The following is a 26,842-nucleotide window of genomic DNA, read 5'->3' on the forward strand; positions in this document are numbered from 1 at the left end:
CCAGTTCTCAGCAAGGAGGCATAACCAGAAGTCTACGAGTGGCTTCTGGAAAAATTTTCCTCTTTAGCAAATAAAAAGAGATACTAAGGAGAAAATTCATGTCCCATCCTACTTGCCTTTAGACATTTCTATTTAAGGATGTGATTGATATTCGGAGCTACTGCAGCAACCTTGCCACAAGGAGGGAAGTAACACGGTCATACTGAGGGCTACAGAATGAAAAATAAAAAAAGCCTGGTTTCTTGGTGACCTCATTGCACCACTGAGTAACCTGAAATCACATATCTGCAGAGTTCTTATGTGATGTAAACATGCTTTATGGTTTTTGCCACTTTTAGTTTTATCTCCATGATACACTGGATAAAGAGAAATAGCTTGAAGCCAACACATTATGCAGGAGCAAAAGAAACGTGTCTGAACCAAGATGAGACTCTGCTAATGCCAGACCCCTCTGTTGGGTTACACAGCCTTCAAAGGAATTTAGAGACTGAGCAAATAGCACATATTTATTGAGCATCTACTATGTGCCATACACTGTGCTGGAGTCACAGGAGTGGACAAGGTAGACAAGGTCATTAAGGTCATGGAAGTCACATTCTGGAAGACAAATAGATGATAAACAACTAAAGAAAACATTCTTAGGTGACTTTCTAAATATCGATTCAAACTAGTCCTTAATGTAAATCTAGACTCTGGAACCATATAGATCTGGATTGAAATTCCACCTCTACCATGTGCTCTGACCTTGGGAAAGTCATTTAATTTTTCTGAGCAGTGGTTTCCTCATCCATAAAATGATGATAACAAAAATCTAACTCATAGAGTTGTGAGGATTAAATAAACAAATAAACTCACTGTGAAGTGCTTTACATAGAACCTGGCGCATAGTCAGTTTCTCTAGATTCTACATGATGACAATGATGACCATGATATGATGATCATAATGTGTTCCAAGCATTGTGGGTATCAAAAGATGACCAAAACATAAACCCTGCATTCAAGAAATCTAAAAGGCGAGAATTCAGATTTGGCCATAGAACAGTCAAAAGTTAGGCAATAAATTAGGTAGGAAACAAAAGAATTCCACTGGTAACCAGGGTTGGGGTAGGCTAGGCCCCTGTCTCTACTTTTCCCCCACACATGTTTTATAACCATTTATTCTCTTTTCCAATGGCAACAGAAATATTCTGAATGATTGCAGCTCTTCTTTCACAACCACTGTTCCCAAGAGAATCAAATGGGCTTTTTCTTTCTCCAGTGAAGTGAAAAATATAGAATGTGTGTATCTGGGCGCACTTAGCAGTCTGTGCTATGTATCAACAAATACAAATACTCCCATAAATAATCTCACCAAACCCTGTCTCCCTTCCTTCATCCTCTCAAAATCATAGCTACTTAATACATTTAGTGTTCTGCAATTGACTATTAACTGCACTATCCAGCTACAAAATATAGATAAACATCAACTAATTGGGTCCCCACACCCACACACATACCCTCACCCTTAGAAACATTTTAACTGATGGTCACATGAACCACTGAACACTCTCTCACACTTGGAGAGCATCTTCCCACAGGCTTGTTCACACACAGGCTTTTTATTTGAGCTCTCATGGGGAATGTTTCAATTCTTAGATAGGAATTTCATTAACAAAGGAAGGGGAGGGGTAATCGAGAGGAAAGTACAGTTGCAGGGGGAAAGAAATTATAAAAGTTTTTGAAGGGGAGCTAAAACTGTATCATCCAAGCCGGAACTTCCCTTGCAACTATTCTTTATTTGTACATTCTGTGCTTGGAAAAAGAAAACAACTTTTCATTGATTGGGCAATTGTCCAGGCTCTTAGCTTGGCACTCAGCCCCCAGAGCTGTGAAATCAGCCTCACCAAGCCTATGCTTTGAAATGAGGAAACATCTAACTGTAAGCTCATTCAAAATAAGGAACTTGGCGCGAGGGTCCAGGGTCCTGTATTTCTTCCTTCTCTTGGCAACATCTCTCTTATCCAATCTTGGTGAAGAGTTTCACTTGACTAAGAAAGAGATCAGAAGCAAGAAGGTAGTGCCGAGAAGGTTCCACGAGACTCTCAGAAGTCACCGCCTGAATACCAAACCTGAATAACAAGGAGAGATGTAACCTCGGCATGCTTTCAGTTGTTTTCCTCCTGCCCACGCTGCAGGTTTTTCAGGTCCTTGCTTGAGTGTGTACTCACAGGCATAAATAACGTGCTATCAACAGCCTGCGTCAGTCAGCCCGGCTATTTAAGCAGGCTGGCATCAGAGAACCTGGCTTCCGAATCCAGGGCTTGCCTTTGCACTTCCACGTAAGTAACTTTCAGAGCTTTGCCTTTAATGCAGAGGAAAGAACTTTGTGTATAAACAACCGAGATGCTATAGTTACTGTATTTGCTATTCTGCTGGAAACTGTGAAGGTGAAAGAGTCCCAAGCAGAGAGCCAGAAAATGCTACTAGGTGTAAGATAACAGATCCTTGCAAATGTGCATGGGGTTGAGGTGGATTTGGAGCAAAGGGGTGTCTGTGCTGGCCTTTTGGCCAGCAGGTAAGATGTTTTTCTTGCTCTCTCCTATTTCTGAAAGGCACTTTGAAACTGGTGCTCGTATGACTGTGCCAGATGCATACACATTTATCATTTAGAAGCCAATATTGCTATTCTACATCTCAGTCTAAAATCAGACATAATATCAGTCAAAAATATTTTTGTGTACTACATAGGTAGAGAAGGGAGGTGTCTCTGGATTGAATAGAGGTGACTCGATTGTGAATTTGTAGTGCTGTTTATTATTACTTCTGGTTCTCATAATACTTATCAGTTATGACAGTGAAAACACCAATCTTGTTTAAGATGAAAAGGAATCCTGAACTCTGGGGTTTGAGGAAATGTAGGTGTGTGATATTGGAGCACAATGGTGTCCAGATATCCAGGTAAGCTGTTAAGTAAAGTGGAATGAGAATTATTGAATAAAAAGGCACAACATACCACATAGCTTAGGCAAGATAATTTTAAAGAGACGAGGAATGCAAAAAGTTCCCATGAAGTAGCACTTCATGTGACAAGGTCTGGAGTGTATTTAGTTAAGAAGGGTTAGTATAACCAGAGCGGGTGAAGAACAAAATAAAAGTACTGGGGAGGAGGGAGAAAAGGAGAAGAGGGGAAAGATAGTGGAGGATTTATAATTAGATGTCATATTCACGAAATGCATGTAGGAACGTAATAAGGGGTGAAGCACAACGTTAATGCCATGGTTCCTCCCTTTCGGTCAAGAAACTTGTGATTAAGATTAAGAATGTGGCAAAAGCCAAGAACTTTTCGTAGGTTTTTCCCCCATCCCTCTGGTCCCAACACACACTTTGATGCTCATTTTCTGGATCCTTAAAAGTCCATGACCCTAAATGAAGACCTCTGGTTTAAGCTAATGCATTACTTTTTAATTGGTCTGAAGCTGCTGATGGAATCTACAGAGAAGTCGTGGGAAGTTGAGATCTTTAACATGGCAGGCACTTTTTGGCCACTGAATTGAAGCTCAGTTGTAAGGTCATAAAGGTCTGATTTCAACCAAGAAAATAATGATGAAGGGGCTTCTCTAAACAAAGATAAGTTGGGGGCTGGAGGAAGAGGAAAGAAATAAAAGATGGCTCCCGTTCTCAAAGAGCTTGAAATCTAAAGTACAAGGTCATAACTAATAAGACGCCAGGCAGAAAAGAGTACATACTATGTAATTCCATTGGTGTAAAACAATAGAAAATGCAAACTAATGTTTAGTAACAGAAAGCAGATCAGTTGTTACGTGTGGAAGGGGAGCAGGGAGAAGAGTGTTGGAGGGATTACCAAGGGGCACAGGAGACTTTGGGGGTGATGGATATGTTCACTATTGTGATTGTGATAACCATTTCTTATATGTGAAAATTATTAGATTGTTTACTTTAGACATGTGCAGTGTTATATGCCAATTATACCCCAACAAATAACAATTTATCTTTTTTAATAATAAAACCATTTTGAAAAATCAGCTTACACAACATACCGAAAATAAAAAATGGGTATGTCTGGAAAAAAATTGATTCAATATGTAAAGTAGAGCAGGGGTCCCCAACCCCTGGGCCACAGACCGATTCTGGTCTGAGGCCTGTTAGGAGCCAAGCCTCACAGCAGGGGGTGAGTGGAGGGTGAGCAAAGCTTCATCTGTATTTGCAGCTGCCCCCCAGCGCTAGCATCACCGCCTCAGCTCCACTTCAGATCATCAGGCATTAGATTCTCATAGGAGCACCAGTCCCTGGTACCCAAAAGATTGGAGAGCACTGAAGTAGAAGACCAGACCATCGGGACTGTGGACTTTTGCAGAACTGGGAGGATCCCAGAGACCTAACTTCATTTCAGACCTGGAGAACTGTTTATAAAAATACCAGGGTCTGGGCCCCACCCAGCCAATTAAGTCAGAACTCCGGGGTAGGTGCTCTGGCATTGGTTTTTAAAACTTCCCAAGCGATTCTGATTTTTAGCCAGGGAGGAAAACCAGTGAAACTCAAACCCCGCAGTTCCCACATGAGGATAGTGAGGCCCAGAGAGAGGGGACGGTCTTCCCCTGGTCACGAGACCACCATGCCCCAGGACCCAGGAAGGACAGCAATAGGACGGACCTTAGAGGAAGAGGGGCCCTGATACTGTCACTTCCAGGTCCTCAAAAACCATGCTTCCAGCTCTAGCTAGGACAGGGCATCCAGTGTGTTTCAAGCACCTCCTTGGAATCCAGTACTCGGGTGGCCAGTGCGAGGAATTACTCAGAGCCTCAAAGGTGAGCTATTTAAAGATTGTGCTAATGTGTGAGAAGGGATGGTGAGGAGGGATGTTTCCAAACTAAGCTTCCTTTTGTTCCCTATATAATACCTAGTATAAGCCAGAGGATTATAATTATTGAAAAGAATAGCAGCAGTTGCACAGGTCACTCTGCTCTGGGGTCAGCCAAGTTCTTCCTTCAGGACCTAGTGTGAGTTCTCAGCATTGGGATGAGCCTATTTGGCACTACAGGGTCTTTTCATGGTGATTTCCAGGTCAGCCCTGGCAGAAGCACGAGTAGGTAAAGTTCGTCTTGGTGGCTTCTGCTCTTTCTGTCTGTTCCTCATTTTGGCATCTCTAAGGTGGATACAGGGATTCTCAGCTGGGTGCCTGGGCCAGCTGGACATGTTGCAGGTGGTTTCCCATCTCTCCTCCAATCTAAATGTGCCCAATTTCTGGGGTCTCATCCCCTTAAAATTTTGCTTACTCATTTCTGGAAAACTAATTAAAGTTATGATGTTAACAGACAATAGTTGTTTAATGAGTTCTGTTCCTCCCTGGTATATTAAATAGGTTCCAGCAAGATAATGTATGTGTGAGTTCTTTGAAATGTTATATAAATACAATTACCATTCGGGGCAATTAAGAGAATCAAAGTTTCAGGCAAAATTTATAGTCACGACTGGTTAGAATTCCAAGCAACTTCCTGGGGGATGACATACCAATATTGGGGGTTTTCAATAGAACTCCTCAAATCACATCCATAGAGAATTCCTTACAGACTGTGGACCCTGAGAGATTTTTTTTTCTGAATCAGTTTGGTTTTTTGTTAAATGCATTTGTCTTCATTGGAGGGAGCTTCGTTTTGTTTTTCTTTCTGAAAAATGGAGAGCTAGCTGCCTTAAGGTCACTACGGTAGAGATAAAATGTTAAGAAATTCTACTCACGGGGCTTTATAAATATTACTTGGTTCCTTCTCTGGAGCGCAAGGCTGCCACTGGCAGAGCAGATTGCCCAAGGGAGCTCCTCCCTTAGGGACCCAGGCCTGCAGCCTGGGCAGGAGGCCCCCTCAGTTCCTGTGACTCTGGAACCTCGACCGCCCTTTCTTCCATTGTGAGAGCTGAGATTGCTGCAGCTCCTGTTAGCAAGTGGCAGCTGCCTGTGGCATGTCCTGCCCCTGAAGAGGGGTGTGGCCAGGTGGGAAGCAGAATCTGCAGGTGGCAGGGCAGCTGGGCAGTCAGAGGGCACAGAGTCTTCAGTGGTGAGAGTAGCAGTGAGGAGGGGAGAGGGAAGGTAAGCACCATCCTGAGTCCCAGGAGACTGGAAGACAGGGGATTTAAGCACTGGGGAAAAGGATTAGGCTGTTGACATCAGGGCGGTGGCCAGTGCTGATTTAATGTTGCCATTTGGAAGCCAAATGGTTCTTCTTGCCATTTGAAATTCACCAAAATAATAATAATAATAATAATAATAATAATAATAATAATAATAATATTTTTTAAAAAATGAGTGATAGATTTGCACAGCTGGTAAAAATGTTTTGTATAACAGTGACAGAATTTCTGCCTTCTTTGGATGACTTTTCTTTGAACACTTTATCCCTTCACCTTTACTTCTGAATTCTCTTAGTGTGGATGGCTTAGTTCACTTGGACATTTTTAAAGGCTGTGTCATAACCTAACCTGGATTAATTTTTAGAAATTGTTGATGGCTGCCTTAAACTTTTAAAAGTTAAGTGAATGGGTATGGGGACAGGGCTATGCAAAAATGAAATTGTTGGCAGAAGGGTGGCCTGTGGCCTGGAGCGGTTTATAAAGTACTAACCTGCTCATTTAAAAACCAACACCGGAGGATCCCAAGCCAGCCCCCTGGACCACACCCATCCTGTCTGCTCACCTCGGGTGAGCTGGTGGAGAACAGGCTTGAAGCTACAAACAGAAGAGAGTCTCTTGATACAGCAGTGGGTAAAGTGGGGGTGCACCTTCTCTCATCCCGGCTTTGGCTCTCTTGGCCACCCCTGCCTTTCAGTGACCCTGACATGGATTTGGCAGTCCAGTGCTGTTGGGTCTGGACACATGTGTTTTGGGGTGTGTGAGTACATGACCAAGCAGGTGCAGGTCAGCTCTTCCTGTTTATGTGCTGGGAAAGTGTCTTCATTGATCTTTATGTTCAATACCCTTCCACAGAAGCCCAGTGGAGATAAGTCCTGGCAGAGATTGCTTGGCTTGGGAAGCAGAGCACAGGTGTGGTGATCAGGAACCCAGGTTTTATTTTCAGCTCTAATTCAGCTGTAATGAAATTTTAAAACAACAGGGAGCCCAAAAGATTAGTTGTCCTCGTGGATTATTAATGGCACCCACTTTCATTCTCAAAAATACCTATCATGAGCAATAAACTATGCGGTCTCCTATGAATACAATTCACGAAGGCACAAGTGAGTTGCCCTAAATTTTAGGATTTAGCATTCGTTGGTAGTTGACTCTGGAACCCAGGCCTGCTCACGTCTCCTTCTGGCATTTCTGCCAAATCACTCACTCTCCCCATGACTCGGGTCCCCTGTGGGAAGTGTTGTATCCATCCTGCCTAGATGGAAAGCAGGTATATTTATACTGGCTTGCCAAAAAAGAGGTTCAGTAGGAACGCTGGGGGTTCAAGGAATTGTTCATCTCAAGGTCAAGTTACTCTATTTGCTTCAGGTTCTAATGTTAGCTTATATCCATGTTTAGACAGTGATAGAAGCTCTTTTAAAAGTAGAGGAGTTAATTTTTACCCATCCTCATATAATTTCCTATAATTTACTTCTGGTAGTTTTACTAAAATGTGACCGAACATGAAAGCCTTGCCTGATCTTTCAGAACTACTCTATCCCTTCATGTGAAAAACAAAAACGCAAACAACCTAAAGCAGACATTGATCAGTTCTAATCTCTTAGTGTTCACGGGGGAGGAAGCTAATGGCAGTCACTCTAGCTATTTGGATCTAGACGGATTACTATGGAAGTTTCCTGGAATTCTTAAGGACATGACAAATCTGCTTAGATAATCTAGTCTTTGTTGATGTTATTTTCATTTCCTTCCTGTGTGATTTCTCCCTAAGAAAACTTACATAAGCAATCTTCCCTAGCTAGCTCTTATATCCCTTTACTTCTTTCCAAATTTTTAGTCTTCGGTACTTAGGAGTGAAATCTGTTTTAGAAAAAACTTTAACTCAATAACTTATGCCTGGAAGTATCTATCATTTTATTAGGTATTCTTCACCCTCTTCCTAAGGAGTAGACTAGCACCTTTTGGAAATGGCTAGAACTGGGTTTTATGAAGCAGGAGTAAAGAAAGTGGGAGGTCATCTCCTGTTTTCATTATCATTGTACCTGGTTCAAGGTTCCACAATTTTAAAGGAAGGACGGTCTTTGGAACTAGCTCAAAAGAGCTCTTAGGTGACTACATAATAATAAAATCACATATATAAGGAGTAGCAAGAGAATACGATGTTATGTAACTTGGAGAAGAGAAGGCTAGAAAACCATCTGGTGGTGGTGTGGAAAAAGATGGAGGGTGAGCACAGAGGTCAATGGCCAGCTATTCACTTTGCCCTTTGAAGAAAAAAATCAAGTCCAAGATTTGTGCAGGCTGTAGCATGAAGGGTATTAAGTGAGCTATGAACCATTTCGCTGTCATGCAAAAAATACATTGGAAGGCATTACAAGGCAAGCTCTGAAAGATGGGGAAGCCCAACAATCTTATAATTTTTAAAGTCTTTTTTTTGGGGGGGGGCATCTTTAGACTCATGTTGAGTTAACATACTCCTTAATTCATAGTACACACAAGGCCCTTCTTAAGTTTTACATCTCAATCTACTTCTCCTCTCCCACTGTCTCTCTTTCTCTTTCAACTTAACACCATATTATTAAGATCGACCTATGCTACTGGTTATATCTCTATTTCTAATACATTATTTCAAACTGATTTTTAATAGTCTGCTATTTATATAAACACTTTGCTTATTTAATACTCTAGTGTTGAACATTTCTGCTGCCTCCAATTCTCACAAATACTCATATGTATACTCAACTACCCTTTAGATCTGGTTGATAGAACATAGGGGAAGGAAAAGGGGTGCGCAAGGTGGCCTATGTTTTCTTTAAGCAATATGGAATATTGAATTGTCATGAGAAATGGAGACATTGATATCACAAGTTCTAATCTAGTAGTCCATTTAGAAATCTCTCTGAATTCCTCAATACTTTACTAACACTTTAATAAGTTTAATAATTTTCTAGAACTTAAAGAGTGAGATCTTTCATAATCTCCCCTCCTTAATGTCATTTTCTTGAACTTGGGCCACTTGGTTTTAGAAGCATGTCAGTTCTCTGTAATAGTTATTGATTATCTGGGCAAAGCAAATGAAATGTTCTAAGAAATGTTAGTAGTTATAAGGTTGAGTGAAATTTTTTAAATGTTTCCCTATTTTAATGATTGCAAGATCTGATATCATTCACTTGACCAGCATGAAATCCTGAGTCACTGGGAAAGCTGGCTTAGAATGTTAATAAAGATTCCTTGTATTTGTATAGTGTTTATAATTTATAGTGCTACTCAAACATAATACATCTCATTGAACACTACGGCAACCCCGTGAGATAGGTAGGGGTAGGATTATAGCTTCAATTGTAGATGAAGTAATGATGGTTCAAAGCAATTAAGTGAGTTCTCTGAAGTCACTTAGAGATTTAAGTGATATCGTTAGAAGGAGAGTGTGGGTCTTCTGAGGCATCGTCCAGCCTTTTTCTGCAACAATATGTCTGATGCTCAGAGAAACAATCTATTGTAGGTTCAGAGTTATCCCCTGAGTGAGACTTTCTGGGGTATTTGTCTTTTTCAATAATTTTGTGGTGTTGATGAGTAGGCTAAAGCCATACAGGCTCTGTCTCACTAGCTGAACACCTGTTCATAAAAACAACTCAACTGGGGGAAAATAAAGCCCATATAACTGAGTCGCACAGCAACGAGCAGCATATATAGTTGGACTTTGACATAATTTGGAGCTCTACAAAGTACCAGGTGTGTGTCATTTTATCCATTACTTAATTATAGTCATAAAATACGAATGGTAGTTGGATCATAAAAAATAATAATCGATTCAAGTATATCTGTGCAAAGAGATAATTCCATTCTCTCAAAGAGTCTTTTCTGTACATTTTACAATGTACAAACAACCTGAGGACGTTATGCCTGCTTGTATTAGGCAGGTCACAGCGGCCTATGAAAGGGCAGCCTAATCACTTATTGATCTTGCACATGCAATATCATAAAGGTCTCTAACTATTTACTATGTAATTAGAGATCGGGCAAAAATATTACAGAACCCAGCATACATTTTCAAAAAAAAATAAATCATGATGCTATGTCCCAAGAATTATAAATGAACAGCCTTTTTCAGAGTCAGGAATTCAGAATGAGAACATTTTTAGAAAGAAACTATCTTTTTAAAACATTTTCAAGTGACTGAATGTCTATAGAGGAATATGACAATTCTACCTACTTGATTCTCGATTGTCTATGTGGCTTATCTGTATTAGAATTTTAAAATATTGGAGTGATTTCTATCATCAGCATGTAAGTTTTTGAGCACACCCCCTCTTCTATGCAACAAACACACACATCATCCTACCTTACAGTCTATTAATCTAATTAATGCTCTCCAAAAGAAAATATAATTAGGAAACAAATGAGCGACCAAAACTTAATAACATACTCTAAAACATAAAAAGAATATTTATCTGCCATTTAAACTTATTTGTGTCATTTTTTTTTCTCTCCACAAACTGTTCCAAAAGTTGATCTTTTTTATTTTTTTTGTTTCTTAGCTTAATAGTGCAAATTTTTCTTTATGTTTAATGGTTTTCTTTAGAAAATATTGAGGTTTTTTCGTCCTTACTAGACATCTATTGTCTAATTTCTTGTTGTTTTAGGGCATTAAGCATTTTCAAAGAGGCGATCTGATAATTCAATTACTTTTACAAGTGTCACCCCCTCCTGTATTATCTGTTTTGAAAAGCCCTCGGCACATGGCTGTGCTCCATGGAAATCTCTAGTACGCGCCGTTTTTGTTCCTTTGTTTATATTTGATCATAGGACTGAACTCTGCATGAGATATAAAAGATATTCACACTTACTAAGCATCAGCACAACCATGCTAACAATACCCAAAGCAGGCAGAGGCCCAAGCGTTATTCATCCTATCAGACACATTTCTACCCTACGTATTCAAACTGCAATAAAAGCGAAAGGTCATGAAATCTGAAGCTGTAATGTATCCTCTTACCTTTAACCACAGAACTAAAACAATATGCTTTCTAAAAAGTGAAAAAAAAAAGCCTCCTGCATCTTGCTATCTGTGGCAGCAGTACAGATACCTAAATTCAGCAGGAACATTTTTACTATTCACATCTAAGTGAGAGATTGAACATTTTACGTATAATAAGGGGACCAGACCTGCAGGTTTGCCTTGCACACTTCTGATGTATTCCTGGTGTCTTAGTGTAATTATTCATAGCCCTCCCCCCCACCTTTTCCACTTGTGTTTCGGGTTGGATGACAAATTATATATGGTCATGTTCATTTAACAATTTAACAGATAGGCTGAAGATTAAAAAGCACCTTGGTTCACAATGTTTCATGGGCTCCTCAGCTGTCCTTTGAAGTAGAAAGTCAGCACAAAGTGTTTGGGAAATCAGGGACATAACCTAGAATGGACCACTGTCCCCTCCTTTCTCCGGTCAGTAACATCAGTAACCTGCAGATGAGGAACAACAAGATGATTTAAAACTCAGGCTATTCTGATCGTCAGCATTTTAGAGGAGAAATAATCTCAGAGATCATCTGGCCCAACGTCTTCACTTTTCTGAATGAAGAAATAATATAACACTTCTGGAAATGAGTATGCCATTTTAGTTTTCTAAGTTGTTTCATGTGGTCACTGGATCACAACTGCAGTAAATAGACCAGAAGGAATTTCTCAGTTACATTTTACAGAGAAGAGAACTACATTTCAAATAAGTTTAAAAACTCCAGCCATGGTCATGTGACTATGAAGTAGAGGAGTTAAAATTGAAATTCAGGTCTGACTCCTTGCCCAGTTCTTCATTACTCCATACCAGTTTAATATTTTCATTTTGTAATGAGGATTTAAAATGTATCCCCTACATATAATTTATGGTTTGAAGATATACAAACATTCCCTCTGTAACCAATATATATGCTCAAAGGAACTTTGTTTCCGCTTCTCTTTTTCTCTTCCCACCTACAAGGAGCTCTGGACAGCAACTAAACTATTCTTGCCTGACAGTGCTGCTTGGTAGCTGGCTCAGGAAATTTGAGGCACGCAATCTCCTATCTCCTTCTTTGTCCCTTGTGTAGAAGGATGAGGAGGAGAGGACCATGCAAAGTAATCTCTGCCTTTCTCTTTATTGTTCATTAATTTTATCTCAAACAACCTACTTCTCAGATCAATACTTTTCAACATTCCTCTCTTCCTCTATCCTCTCTAGTTCATCAATGACACAAATATAGCCCTAATTGTTATGCCTTCATAAGATGAAAGAAAGTCATACTTTCTGAAGTGAAAATAAAGTCAATAAATATTCACTGCCCACCCAACAATATGTCAGAGACATTCTGTACGCTTAGGATACATTAGAGTTGTGATATAAATCTCTAACATCCTCAAAGATTCCCTGAAAACTCCTTCAATATCTGCACCAAAATCTCATTTCTCTAAGCCAAATTTTAAAATAAAATTATCTCTTATTAAATTTCACTAAAATATACAACAAGATTATTTTCTACTTTTTTTCAGTAACACATATGTAGCATTATAGTTACACTACCTTTTTGTGTATTAGCCCGAGATTCTATCTACAATTTATAATGTATTTTCTAGAGAAAACTTTTTCTGAATTCAAAAGAATCATCATAGAGATAGATCTTTGGAAAAGCAACCTGTTTACAACATGGAGATCTCCTATAAGGAGGTTATGGAAATGAGATTGCTCTCTTTCATTTGCTTATTTATTTCTAAGAAAGTGGACTAAATACTCCACTTATTTCATAGCACACTCAAAAAAGAACCTAAGGTTTTGTTGCCTTTCCCCATTTCCCTACATTTCCATATATAAAACTTTGAATTAGGACATGAATTGAGAGATAAATAAAAAGAACTCAGTGTGTATACAAAGAATATTATATGGGGTTAATCAATGATTAATTTACTGCTGGGAGTCATTTACAGACACCTTCCTCTCCAATAGCTTTTCATAATATCTTGCTATTTTCTATAAGTGGCTGTAGAAATTCTGGACCATTGAGAGACTTGTTCCAACAACCATTTCAGGAGGCTCCTTAATCAATTCAACCAAACTCTGTATATCTAGGAATCAAGTAACAGCCACTAAGATCCAGCTGGTCTGGTTGAAGCCAACCTTCCTATTTCATTCTATCAGGTTCCTTAACTTCTTCTCATTGTATATAACATTATACCGTGTTATTCACATAATGTTATCTTGCAATTATATCTGTACCATTTAAAGAAGAGCATGTGTGGAAAGAAAGCCAGCCTTGCTGGCGGTGCTGGTGATATTAACTGAAATCACTGGCTAATCCATTTAGTTGGGTCAGAGCCGTGTCTGGTCACCAAGATTCAGAAACATGCCGCAGGGAGGGAGGCACTGCTCCCAGACTAGCCCCGCCCCCAGGGGAACCAGAGCAGACACAGGATGCCACCTCACCTGTCCCAGGGGGCATCACCTAACTTTACTGTCCCTCTTTCCACTACTACCCAGCAAGGCTCTTCTCTCTACATCTTTACTCAATGCAAAGAGGAAATATAGTTAAGGACATGGATGTGAAAGCTAGACCTGACTTTTAACCCTACTCTGCTACTCACTAGATTTGTATTTGGGGAAAGCTGTATACATCTCCTTGGGAAAGTATTTAAGTTTCCATCTATATCAGTTTCCACACGTGTAAAACGGAGACAATAAGAGTGCCTATCACAGAATGTTGGTTCCTCTGATGATTAAATGAGTTAATGCATTTGAGACATTTATGACTGTGCCTGGTACATAGTACTTAATAAATATTGTTAATGTTATTGTTATAACAGGGGTGAGGTTTCTGTATGCAGTTCAAAAATATGAATCACCATTGTGCTGTTTGGGGCAGTGAGGACCAAAATATATTGCAAGGCTGGAAAGTTATTTTTTCCAATGTTATATTTTTGTTTTGAACATGGCCAGTCCTGGTTGTTGAAAACACAGAGCAGTGTCTTCCTAAATTATGTCCGAAATCTAGTCATGCCATATCAGTTAAGTTCAGTTTAACAGACATTTAATGAGTACCTACTTATTAAGTGCCAGATACTTCTAATGAATGCTGGGCAGATATAACTGGATAAGAGATGGCATAACCCCCACAGGAGAGCATATAATTTAGTGGAGAAGACAAGCCCATGAACAAATTACTTCAAAACAATTTCACCTGGTCATTATTTTCATAGACCAAGACCTAGAAAAATCTACCTACCAATTCGTAGAGTATTTGTTCCTGCTTATTTTTACATTTCTCACTACTCATCTTTCCTATTAATGCTTCCTCGTTAATAGACGAGAGTAAAGGATAGATTGGGGAGTGTTATGGAGGAATGAGCAAAGAAACTATTGTTTTAATGAAATACCAACAACTGAGGTCAAATCAATGCATAATATAGACACGCTGATGAGAAAACATGCTTAGATATGACATTTCGCTCTCCCCAACCTTGTTAGTCTTAAGTGCCATTCAGGGATACATCTTCTGACGAAGCAATATATACAGCATTTGAATTTATAAAAAAGGTTCTGATTTCAACCATTGTGCTTTACCATTCCGGAAAGGTTGAAAAAAGAGATTATAACCCTGAAAGAGTGAAACTTATAAACTGTTCTTACCAGTTCGCCATCCAGGAGATGTCCCACTGAATGGCTAGCCCACACTCATTTAAAGAATAATATCCTCTGTAAGCAAGTGCTTTACATACAGTTTAGAAACACTTTCCTTACAATAATATATGAACTTTACGACAAAGCTATGAGCTAGGCAAAGGTGTGTATCATCATATTCCTTTTTCACATGAGAGAAATGGAGGTTCAGCAAAGTGACATTTTAAATAATTAATATTCAGAACTTCTAATTATTTGACCTCTTTACTACATTAACTCAAATTTCATTTTGCTCTTAATTCTGTTGGGTATCAGTTTTCTGAAACAGGGGGCTTCTAAGGCAAGAGGAAAGCAAATCTAAAGAGGAGGAACTGGAAAGCAATTAGCTGGTTTAGCAACTACACAGAACACATATAAAGTGCACATCGGATATGCAGAACTTAAAAAAAGGTTCTTCTGAAGATAACCTAGAGCAAGGCTGAAACACTGAAAACCAACCTCATGACGACTTCACCTGGGGGCATAAGAGGTACTTGGAATGGTATGATCACTGGTGACCAGTTGGAATGGCACGAATTCAAGTACGAGTTGTCATCTCAGTCTTCCTCTTCAGTGAGTTAAGTGCAGCATGTTCTAAAAAGAGTGTGTTCATCACTGTGAGCTGGCAGGTGGTTCTATATGAGCCTGTTGCTGTTATACTGAGTCAAAAATTAAGAGCTCAGGTCTTACTGGACAAACGTAAATATATTTCCCCAATTTATCTGCACCTCAAAATATAGAGTCAGAACAAAACTTGAAAGGGGTGATTACATTATCTCTGTTTTTTTGTTTTTTGTTTTTTGTTTGTTTGTTTGTTTGTTTGTTTTGGTGACAAGTAGAAACTAGGGCTTTCCCACGAGCTGTGTGGAGGTCTGCAAGAAGGTGCAGCAACAGCTAAGGAAATGAGGCTGGAGAGATCACAGTAGGTCAGCCATAGGCTGGCCACACTGAGAAAGACTTGCGGACTCCAGGCCCAATTTCTCGTGAAAGTGACAGGTGATGGATGGCTAAAATTAGAGCTCAATGGTCCAAATAGGTGATTCAGTATTATCTTGGAATTTATGACCTCAATAGAGCATAAGGAGAATATATAGTATTTTGTAAGTATAAGTCAATCATCATGCTCATGAAATCACAAACTTCCTTTCCTGCTATAGCTAGAATAAAAGGTAGAATTCCGAGTCTTCCTCTGATGCTATAGACAAGTTAAACTTTCTTGACTGCAAAACAGGGCCAGTTCCATTCTGATTTCTAACAAACACTTGTGAGAGAAACTAAAAGAACTAATACGAACCTGCTTTTTAAACCACAGCTCAGTACCCTATGATCATGGTATTGCAGTCCAAACGCTTGAACACATTATTCAATTTTACATGTTTATATCCTGTTTTAGACTCATAGCCTAATCTTTTACACTTCCTGTCTATCCTACATCCTTTCTTCTTCTTTATTCGATTATTTAAAATTCATTTCTTGGCTTTTATTTGGAGACTTTGATATTCACTTTTGGCGGGTGCAAATAATTGATACAGTTAACAAATTTTTAAAAGTGCAGAATCAAGTTCTGACTCTCAGGAGCCCTGTGGAATGGAAAATAGTAACATTTTCAACATAATACAGACAAGGTCAGCTGTAATTAGTTTTCCATATATCTTTTGTATTGTTCTTGATGACCAATGGAAATAATGAGCTAGCCTGGAGACAGAGTCTAAACTCTCAAAAAATACCTCAAATCTCCTTCTGGGCTGGAACAGGAAATACTTTTACACAGTAAACAGTAAACATATGGAACCTTTTAGCCCCAAGAAGTTTAACAGGCTGAAAACATAAATAGCTTCAAGAAGGTTTAGATATTATTCACGGATAAAAAGAATATATAAAAATAATGGCAAAAATTAAAAGTTTGGCAATACAAGTATTAATGAAGAAGCAGAGCAAAAGAAATACTATACATCGCTGGTAGGAATATAGTGTTGTTCAACAACTTTGGAAAGCAAGTTAATATTATGTTGTAAAGTTAATAGCCACATAGCTTATGTCCAGTTCCACTCCCTGCATATGCCCTAGAGAATCCCTCCTAGATGTACTTCAGAGGCATAAACAAGAATGTCCAGTAAGGCAATGCTCATCATAGCAAAAACTGGAAACAGCCTGAATATCCATCAACAAAAAGACATTGATAAAGTATAGTATGTTCACAAAGGAAACAGTACTAAATATGGAAACAGCACTAAATATGGATGAACTTCTCTACATGCAGAAATATAGATGAATCATGGAAGCATATTGATGAAAGAAGTAATCCACAGAAGAATTATATATAGTGATATCATTTTTATACATCTCAAAAATACACAAAACTAAAAAAAGACATTCTTTCAGGAAGCTATACATATGTGATAGAACTAATTTTAAAAGCAAAAGAATGATTAATACAAAAATTAGAATCTTGGTTTCCTCTGGAGGCAGATAAGTCAGAGGGTGGGATTGGGAAGGAAATACAAGTAGCTTCCAGAGCCTTGGTAATGATTTAATTTTTAAATTGGGCGGGTTCACTAGTGTTTATTTAACTTATGTTTCATAACGTACAAGTACATTACATATATCCTTTGATACCTAATGATCTTTGAAAGGAAAATGAAAATGTTTATTTCCTAATCATCTCGGTAGACTTTATAGAAAACAACTCCCATGCTTATTGATAATTTGGTACCAATAATCAGATTAAACTCTGGGGAAGGTGGACCATTGGTCTAATAAAGGATGCCTTAAATTTTTTTTTCTAATTTCAAAGTAATAAATGTGAAAAATCAGAACAACATAAAGAAGAAAAAATGTTAGGTAATCTGTAGCCCCACAATCTAGATATAACCACTGTTAACGTTTTGTTATATTTTCCTCCAGTTTTTTTTGTTGTTGTTGTTGCTGTTATATAAAATTGGAATCAATAAAGCATTAAAAAATGTATTTTCCCGTGTAGGTTTAGAATCTTGTTTCCCTGAAGATAGCAATGATGTTATGTGTACATGGTATAATCTAATGTTCAGTTTTAAGTTCTAGTATGTAAGTTGTCTATATAAATGATAACTAAAATTTTAGCATTTCCCTCACTGAAAAATTTAAGGAATCAGAGAAGGATGATCACACTCAAGGTTGCCAAGTCTTTTCCACTGTAATTTTTAGCTTGAAAAATAATTTTGGAAATTCATATGATGGGGTGGGAGGGATTTTTCTTTCCATAACCTGCTTTCATAAACTCTGGTCTCAACACAAGAATATATTTTTTTCTGAAACAATTTTTAAGAATTTTATATTATTTATAAGTTTTCGAAAGCACGGGAAATGTTCTCTTCATAATTCTTAATTTTAAAGGCAATTTCTCTATTCCTGATCATAAATACAAAAGATTAATAGCATGGTGTCTAAATATATTTTCCAATGTATATTTCTAAAAGCTTATTCCTTTAAAACTACCTCAACCTACCTTATACTCAAACATCGAGATGAAACGTAGCATCAAGAAATCTCATTAGAGACAAAATATATTTTGTGTCTGTCCCACATTGGATTCCTAAAATGTGGCTCTGCTTCAGGAGGTCTGTGGTGGGCCTTTCTACAGGTGATTCTGAGGCCAAGTCAGGCAGGAGAACTACTGCTCTAAGCTTAAGGACAGTAACCAACAAAAACCAAACCAAACTGAAACTATCTCTCTTTTAACCAGCCATGTGTTAGCCTGTGGTGGCAGACCAATATTCCACTCCTATTTGTCAATTTCTGAGAGACACCGACAGCTTGGGTGGTCCCCCTGCCCCTGTCCAATGTAGTTCAGTAAGTGATAAGTGAAGAAACCCTACCCCCTTCTAAAAACCTGCCATTTCTCTTGGGAAAATAGCGACACATCATTTTTCTTACGAAAACACAAAATGCTTTAGAAGCCCGTTACTTTCAGGAAGTCCACAGTGAACGTAAAGGAAATTCAAGCTAAAGAAAATTGGGAGATAGCCCTAAAGAATTATCTGTCTACTTTTTTTGCTTTTGGTTATCTCACCATGGGGCTCTGTTTATGAGGAGTATCTGTCACCGATAACCTTTTCCCTTGGTTTGAAATTAATGGCTTTACAAAGAGGTTGGAATGGCTGGAAGAGGAAGAAGAAGATGGTAACTGTGAGTCCATAGCCATCTCTGCAGGTTACCAGTTGTAATACTCTCTGTGAGCTAGTTCATATGAGTAAATACCTTTAAACTTTTAGTAACTAAAGAATTAGGAGACAAAGGCAAAGCTGTATACCCAAGCATTGGAATTAATTTAGGTAAAAGCCACCAGTTTTCATTTAACCACTTTGAAAAGGTTTATGCATTGTCTCTCCCCATCCACAAAAGAAAATACAACCACAAGACAAATTACTTTTTGAAAATTTCATAAGACATTAATAACCACAGCAATAATAGCACTTGTGCTAAAATTAAAGTTTAAGAAGTTTTAAAATATTTTTAGTTCTTTTCATCTGAAATTGTTTAGACTACCTTCAGAGAAACTTTTTAATGGTTTCCTTACTGGAAAGAGTTGAGAAGTTTTATAAGGCCAAGGTCACTAGGGTGATTTGGTTTATAAATTTTCTTTAAAAGAGAGAGAGAAGGAGAGAAGAAACAAAGCAGCAGCAGTAAGCATTTCTTGACCAAAGAGAGTTAAACTAACAGACCGAGTTTTTGGAGAATTTACAGGTAGATCTGACTGTAACAGTTAGATCTTTCATCCTCATTTCTAGAAATTAAGTTTGTTTGTTTGATGTACCTTGGAGAAGGAGGTGCTTTCAAATGGTCCTCCCATAAATCTCCTTAGCAGTCAGCCAAGTCCAATGGACCTCAGCCAACTAACCTGAGGAGTACTTTAAAGTGAACGTGGCCATATCTATAAGACCTCATACAAAGTCCTGTAACAGGAATTCATAAAAATATAGTAAAAGTGCACTTGATTAAATGAAAGAGCATTAGTCATCCTTGAATTATATGATAGCAATTAAATAACAAAAAGGAGGAAAGTACATACATAACATGTACTCCTTGAACCTGGGTTCAGAGTAGAAATCTGTACATTTGATTAATATTTCTGAAGGAGCGAGGACTCCATGAAGCAGCAGCAAAAATTTTCATGGAAGAGCCAGCATAACTGTATCAGTGGAATTAGCTAGAATCTTTCTAGGGCAAGAAATAAGATCAGAGGCAGCGGTTTCCTCTCTCCCATGTTCTTTTAGATAAAATGAGTAATGGTGGGTGGTTCCAGTGGGCAGCTGTGGCTGAAACTGATATCCTAAGAGGTTAGTCAGTGCCCATTCAAATGGTAACTAGCCCCTACCTGCATTTAGACTGTTGCCTTCCTGATTTTTTTTCTGCAAAACTAGAGACAGAATGTCCTATTGAAAATGGCCTAGCAGAGCTAAGACTGAAGCTAAGACTTTCCATTCTAGGGTGCTGGTTACTAACTGGGCAACATTGGGAAAGTAAGTCTAGCTGGGGCACATTATCCTGGGCTGTTACAAGAGAGGACTGGAGGAGTCACTCTCCAAGGTTCTTTCCAGCTCTAAAGTTCTGTGTCAAAGAAAGGGGGAGATAGGTGCCAGTAAGAGAGGCAGCATTTTTGCCCGGCTTGACCCTGTCCTGCCTCTGCACTATGACGAGAATCATTGCTACAGATTTTTAGGAGTGGAGGCACAGAGCTCCCTAAAAACACAGAGAGATTATATAATGACCTGACAAGTGGTTTGAGCCCAAGACTCTGTCACAGTAGAATGGCTTCTTGTCTTATCTGAAAGCCTCTTCAACTGACCTAGGGGAGAGGTAAAGACATTTATTTAGGGAACCTAGGATGCAGGTCACAGTAGAAAAGGTAACATTATGCAGGCAGATCAGTGGAGGGTGGCTCATCACCAGGCATAAACCACATCAAAACATGCTCAGGATTCTACCAGATGAATTTGCAATTGTTTGTTAAACAACAAACCGACATGATTCCCACACTTGTGCTTGTCAGCAGTGTCAAGTCTTGACCTGCGTATACCAAACCACAGCCAAGATCTTGAAGGCTCTAACTTCTTATACCTTGATGTATCTTAAATTGAGGGGAGGGTGAGAAGGGGTACACAGCTGCCTTTTTGTTGTTTTTTTTTTTTTTTTTTTGCCCCCATTCTGAGGCTACTTAGGAATGGAGAAGATGCAGTAGGAAGCCATATTGCCCAAAATCTGCTAGAGCAATGTTCAGTTCTAAAGTAAGGAAATCCAAGGGACCTTGAAGCTTGTAATAGATACATTCTCTTGACTTTACAATATATTTTAATATAATCAAAGGGGAAGTATGAGAGTTTATTTTTATTTTTATTTTTTATTAAGTTTACTGGGGTAACATTGATTAATACAATTATATAATTTTCAGGTGTACATTATATTTGACAACTGTATATTCTATTGTGTTTACCACCCAAAGTCCAGTTTCCTTCAGCTACCATATATTTGATCCCCTTTACCCACTTTGCACCTTACACCCTTTACCCCAGTTACACCTTCTCCCCTACCCCCTACCCTCTTGTAATCACTAGTCCATAGTCCATGTTCGTGAGTCTGTTTTTTGTGCTGTTCATTTGTTGCTTTTAGGTTTAAATCTCACATATAAGTGATATCATGTGATTTTCAACTTTTTCTGTTTGGCTTATTTTGCTTAGCATGATTATTTCGAGGTCCATCCATGTTGTCACAAATAGCAGTATTTCATCTCTTCTTATGGCTGGGTAATATTCCATTGTGTATATGTACCACAGCTTCTTTAGCCAATCATCTATTGTAGGACACTTCAGTTGCTTCCATGTCCTGGCCACTGTGAACAATGCTGCTATGAACATTGTTATGCAAATATTTTTATGCATATGGGTTTTCAAGTCTTTGGGGTAAATACCCAGTTAGAGGGATTGCTGGATCATATGGTAGATCACTTCTTAGTTTTTTGAGGAACCTCCATACTGTTCTCCATAGTGGCTGTACCAATTTGCAGTCCTACCAGCAGTGTATGAGGGTTCCTTTTTCTCTGCATCCTCTCCAACATTTGTTATTATTTGTCCTGTTGATAGCAGCTATTTTAACAGGTGTGAGATGGTATCTCATTGTGGTTTTGATTTGCATTTCCCTAATAGCTAGTGATGTTGAGCATCTTTCCATATGTTTGTTGGCCATCTGTTTGTCCTCTGGGGAGAAAGTGTCTGTTCAGGTCCTCTGCCCATTTTTTGATTGGATCGTTTGTGTTTTTTTGTTGCATTAAGTCATATGAGTTCTTTGTGTATTTTGGATACTAGGCCATTATCGAAGGTGTTGTTTGCAAATATATTTTCCCATTCAGATGGTTGTCTCTTTATCTTGTTGATTTCTTTTGCTGAGCAGAAGCTTTTTAGTTTGATGTCGTCTCATTCATTTATTTTTGTTTTTACTTCCTTTGCCTTTGAGGTCAAATTCATAAAATCCTCTTTAAGTCCAAGGTCCTCGAGTTTAGTTCTTACATTTTCTTCTATGCATTTTATTGTTTCAGGTCTTATATTCACATCCTTAATCCATTTTGAGTTAATTTTGGCGTGTGGTGATAAACAGTCTAGTTTCATTCTTTTGCAGGTGGTTTTCCAGTTTTCCCAGCACCATTTGTTGAAGAGGCTTTCCTTTCTCTACCATATGTTTTTGGCTTTTTTATAAAAAAATTATTTGCCTGTATAATTATGGGTTTATTTCTGGACTCGCGATTCTGTTCCACTGGTTCGACTGTGGAAGTATGAGAATTTAAAAGACGGTGGCTATAGATTCTTCTCAGCTGATTTTTGACAGTCTTGGAAGTCCTCGCCTGGAGCGCGCACATAGTGCAATGAGCTCTCTACCTACACTGCGGTGCTGCCACCCGGGCAGTGAACAGCCAGGTTGGCCCGGGGCCTCGGACTCACACCTTTAGGTAGAAAAATCCAGTTGGAAGGATGGAGGAGGAGGGTGCATTTTGCAGAGTGATTCAGATAAACCCTCAGGTGGAAATTTTCCTGACGCTCATTTCCCGGCCTTAGGAACTCAGGGCAGATCACGTCTGTGTGGATCTATCTTCCGTCTTGTAAAAGGGAGAGATTAAAAGCGCCGCTCTCATTTCCTCAACTTTGAGAAGTCACTTCTGTCCTGTTGGTCATTTCTTTGGAGGAGGTGTCGGGGGCAGAGCCCCTTCCAGCCAGGGCCCTAAAGTGCTAAACCACCTGAGAGGCAGAACCACGCGGATGGGCGAGGCATCCCCGCTGCGGTCTCCTGTGTACCCCACCCCCCACGTCATCTGTCAAGCGGGTGCCCGCGGCAGCTCCCTCTCCCCTGACGAAACTTTGAAGGCGGTTTTTCAAAATCACCGCGGTGCTACCTCCGCCCTTTCCTTAGAGGCTTAGGGCCGGGAGGGCGCGCGGCGTCATCTTCCTCTCATCACCCCAGACCGGGGCCCGGGGGAAAGTCGCTGTAAAAATTCCTGGGTAGGTCCCGCGCAGCCTGCAGCCGCCGGCGCCCCGCGGGCTGAGGGCGCCTGGCCGCGCCCCGACCTCTGTCCCCCCCGCGCCCAGCCCGCCGCGGCCTCGCTCACGGCTGCGGCTTCTCTTTCCCCCGCAGCCGCGCCGGGACCATGTCGGCGGACACCGCGAGCGGCCCCACGGAGGACCAGGTGGAGATCCTGGAGTACAACTTCAACAAGGTCAACAAGCACCCGGATCCCACCACGCTGTGCCTCATCGCGGCCGAGGCCGGCCTTTCGGAGGAGGAGACGCAGGTGAGCCCGGCGCCGCGGCGCGCACCCCCTCCTGGGCGGTCTCGCGGATGTGGAGGTCCCCCTCGCCCTCGCCTCCAGTCTCGCCGCCCACCCCCGACCTTTCATCGCTCTGCTCACACCGCGAGAGCCCAGACCCTGCATCGCTCCCACCGCCGCACCCGAGGTTCCCGGCTCCAAGGGCGCACATCTGCGCCTCCATCCTCAGCCCGCGGGGGCTCCCCAGGAGCTGCTTAGAAACCACACGTTCACCATTCCTTCTCGATGCTTTTCCACTCTCTGCTACAGCCCGGGATAAACGCTCTCTTCTCCCTGCGGATTGGGAGCAGCGTCCCTGACCCACACTCTTGCCTCTCTTTGCCGGGCTGTTTCTTCCCTGGGCGGTGAGCAAAACCTTCCCGAGAGGTTCCGTGTGCGCTCTGAGCCCAGCGCTCTCTAATCTATTCTCTGCGGAAATGTCAGAGTTGGAGGGGACCTTAACGGTCAGCTAGCTATAAATTCGGTCCTCGGGTTTAGCGAACGAGGAAACTGAGGCCCAGAGGGAGAGAATTGCCAGATGGCACTGGTTGTTAAACATGTTCTTTCCACCACATCACATTTCAGCCTCCTCATAGTTGCAGAGCTAAAATTGCAGAAAGAGTTGGTTCAGATTTTTAAAAATTCCCTGGCTCTAAGGTTTAGAGGTTTTTTCCTGTAGTTTTCCAAGAAGATAGACATCTGACATTGCAGCTAAATGGAGTGGAACCAGATTTCTCCTCAAATGCATTAATTTACTTATCTGCTTTTAAAAGCTCCTATATTATCCTGAAAATTATTTAGGGTAGAGAATGCAGCACTCTCCGTGATTATTAACCTCCAAGTGCAGTGTTGGCTGCTCTGAAACACACACACACACACACACACACACACACACACACACATACACACAACCTGTTTAAACTCTTGACTTCTATTTTCTCTTTGGTCATGGAAAGACAGTTATGCAGACGACTACTACTTGGAACTGCTGTAGCATCTCTCCCTTGGGAACCCAAAGCTCTTCACACCTCTAGTCTCAGCTCTAAAGCAGAAACATTCTTATTCTTCCCACTGTATAGGCCAGAGCATTAGACACTGCCCTCCTCACCATGAATCACACTAAATTGAAGCTTAAAAGCTTGTAATGGGTCCTCCCATAGATCCTAGAACCAAGACCCTGGACCCCAAGTCCAAAATGATTTTAACTCATTAAGCCAGGAGCACTTTGGAGAATTTACCCCTAGAAAATTCTCTCATTCCTAGGTCAAATAGAAAGTCAGGCATACCTGTTTTTAGCTAAGGGAACAACTGTCTGGCTAACCAGAACCAGAACTTAATGGAAGGTGATTTACTGTAATCCAAGTCTTACAGCTCCTGTTTCTTGGAACCCTCTGAGAAGGGAGCCTGCTGAAGTTTTATCACTTAAAGCCCCATGCTATATTTAGAAAAGAGGAGTGACCACAGAGACAATAACTACTCATCGTTTAAACAGAAGGCTGTGGTTTCATTGTGGGTGCAGCACCAACTAGGGATCTAAGCTCTCCTCAGCCTCTGATTCTCTAACAGTAAATTACCATCATTCCCTCATCTGAAAGGCAGAATAATTATGTTGACCTTTGTAATGGCTAATACTTGGCAGTTATTGTTCCAGATACCCTCCAGATATTAAATCACCTGTTTGTCACAACAGTGCTATGAGGTAAGCACTATTAGCCCCATTGTACAGATAAAGGAACTAGGGCACAGAAATGTTAAATACTTGTTCAGGAATACAACTTAGAAGTAGCAGAGCTAGGATTTAAACCTCAGCAGTCTGGGCACAATCCAGACTCCTAATCAGGATGCTGTGTTATCACCACAGAGGAAGAATGCAAACAATTGGGTGGGGTGGGAGGAATAAAATGAAAAATTCAACTTATATTTCTTCCTAAATAAAAATCCGTGCATTAAATAATAGTCATTCTAGGCTATATTCAATCTTTCCTCAAGATTCAACTTATACTTTTTAAAAAGGATTTATCTCATACTGGAATGAAATCAAGTGAGAGGCAGGAAAAAAGGCACCTGCTTCTCTCTGTGATTGAGGTCAGCTGGGTCAGACCCCCGCATAGCAGGTTCATCTGCCCCTCTCAGGCAGTGCTACTCCTGTTTCCCCTCTTTTACCTCCTTTAAATGAACAAATGGTAGACCCAGCCCTGAAACGAGTGGGTGTGGGGGTGAGTCAGCCTTATAACAGGGCCCCTGGCTTCCTTTTCCTGCCTTGGGGCCAATACCTCCTTCCTCTCTGAGGCTGCCACAGCTTGGCTTGCCTCTCCTTCCTGCATAGACCTGCAGGGAAGCATCTGAGACACCAGAGCTCAGAGAGAGGCAACATTTAGCAGGTTTAGGGAAAGGCTTTCTAGGTAACCCTCTGTCATCCCTTACTGGGTTGGGTCTCATCTTCCAACTTCTCATTTTTTCCACCCCACCCTCCTGCCCCCTTCCATCCCTTCCCAACCTTCTCCACCCTGCTATGCACTGGTGGGTGAGAATGGTTTTTTCTTTAATCTTTTCAAACAACACTTACATTTTAAAAAGTGTCTCTTAAAGAAAATAAAAGTATCTTCTGGAGCTTTCATGCCCAATGATGTTTAAGGCAGGCTTTGTAGAAACTGAATAACTCATGGAAGCCGGGGTGCGTTGGGCCTACATGGAAGCAGTGTCTGGTAGCAGTGCATTCCTTTTTCTATTCTTCATTGGTGTTGCCCCTTTCCACAAGGACAGGTCACGAAAATAATATTTATTTTATATGCCTTATTTCCTCACCTCTAACACCCCCCACCTTCAAAATTGGAATCATATCTTTCATTTTCTTACAACAAATAATATGTTAATAGAAGAAAAAAAAGCTTGAGATGCTCCTGTGAGACAATAAACTGGAGCTGGTTCATATTGCTGATACTTGGGCAGGGGCAAGAGGGACTAAAAGGTTGAAACGGTCTCTAACTGGGGCTTTGATGACCCCTTTATAACTGTCCTACAATGTCCTCTGCTATTGGGGGGATCACCTCTAGGAACTTGGGGTGAGGTGAAGGGTGCTCTAATGAAAATAACTTTTTAAGTTGCTTTTTCTGGGATTCTAGAATGGTTTTTTTTTTTTTTTTTTGTGACAGTAATTAGATATCTTCTACATTTAAATTAGATAAACCTTACAGAATACTGACCCTGTATCTTTTGT

At 40.2% G+C, this 26,842-nt stretch overlaps 1 protein-coding gene across 2 annotated transcripts in view; it reads left to right on the top strand.

Moving 5' to 3' along the window:
• The first annotated feature begins 1,931 nt into the window (after positions 1-1,931).
• HOPX (HOP homeobox) overlaps positions 1,932-26,842 on the top strand; it is a 28,783-nt gene continuing 3,872 nt past the window's right edge. Inside the window, exons 1-2 of one of the 2 annotated variants that reach the window (XM_016158753.2) lie at positions 1,932-2,318; positions 23,454-23,610. In XM_016158753.2, coding sequence (XP_016014239.1) covers positions 23,467-23,610 — 144 coding nt within the window. In that variant the 5' untranslated portion in view covers positions 1,932-2,318; positions 23,454-23,466. Of the gene's footprint in view, positions 2,319-22,587; positions 23,321-23,453; positions 23,611-26,842 lie in introns of those variants that run through there. The other variant, XM_016158752.2, reaches the window with a different exon arrangement.

Source organism: Rousettus aegyptiacus, unplaced genomic scaffold (genome assembly GCF_014176215.1).
Source record: "Rousettus aegyptiacus isolate mRouAeg1 unplaced genomic scaffold, mRouAeg1.p scaffold_m13_p_10, whole genome shotgun sequence".
Lineage (NCBI taxonomy): Eukaryota > Metazoa > Chordata > Mammalia > Chiroptera > Pteropodidae > Rousettus > Rousettus aegyptiacus.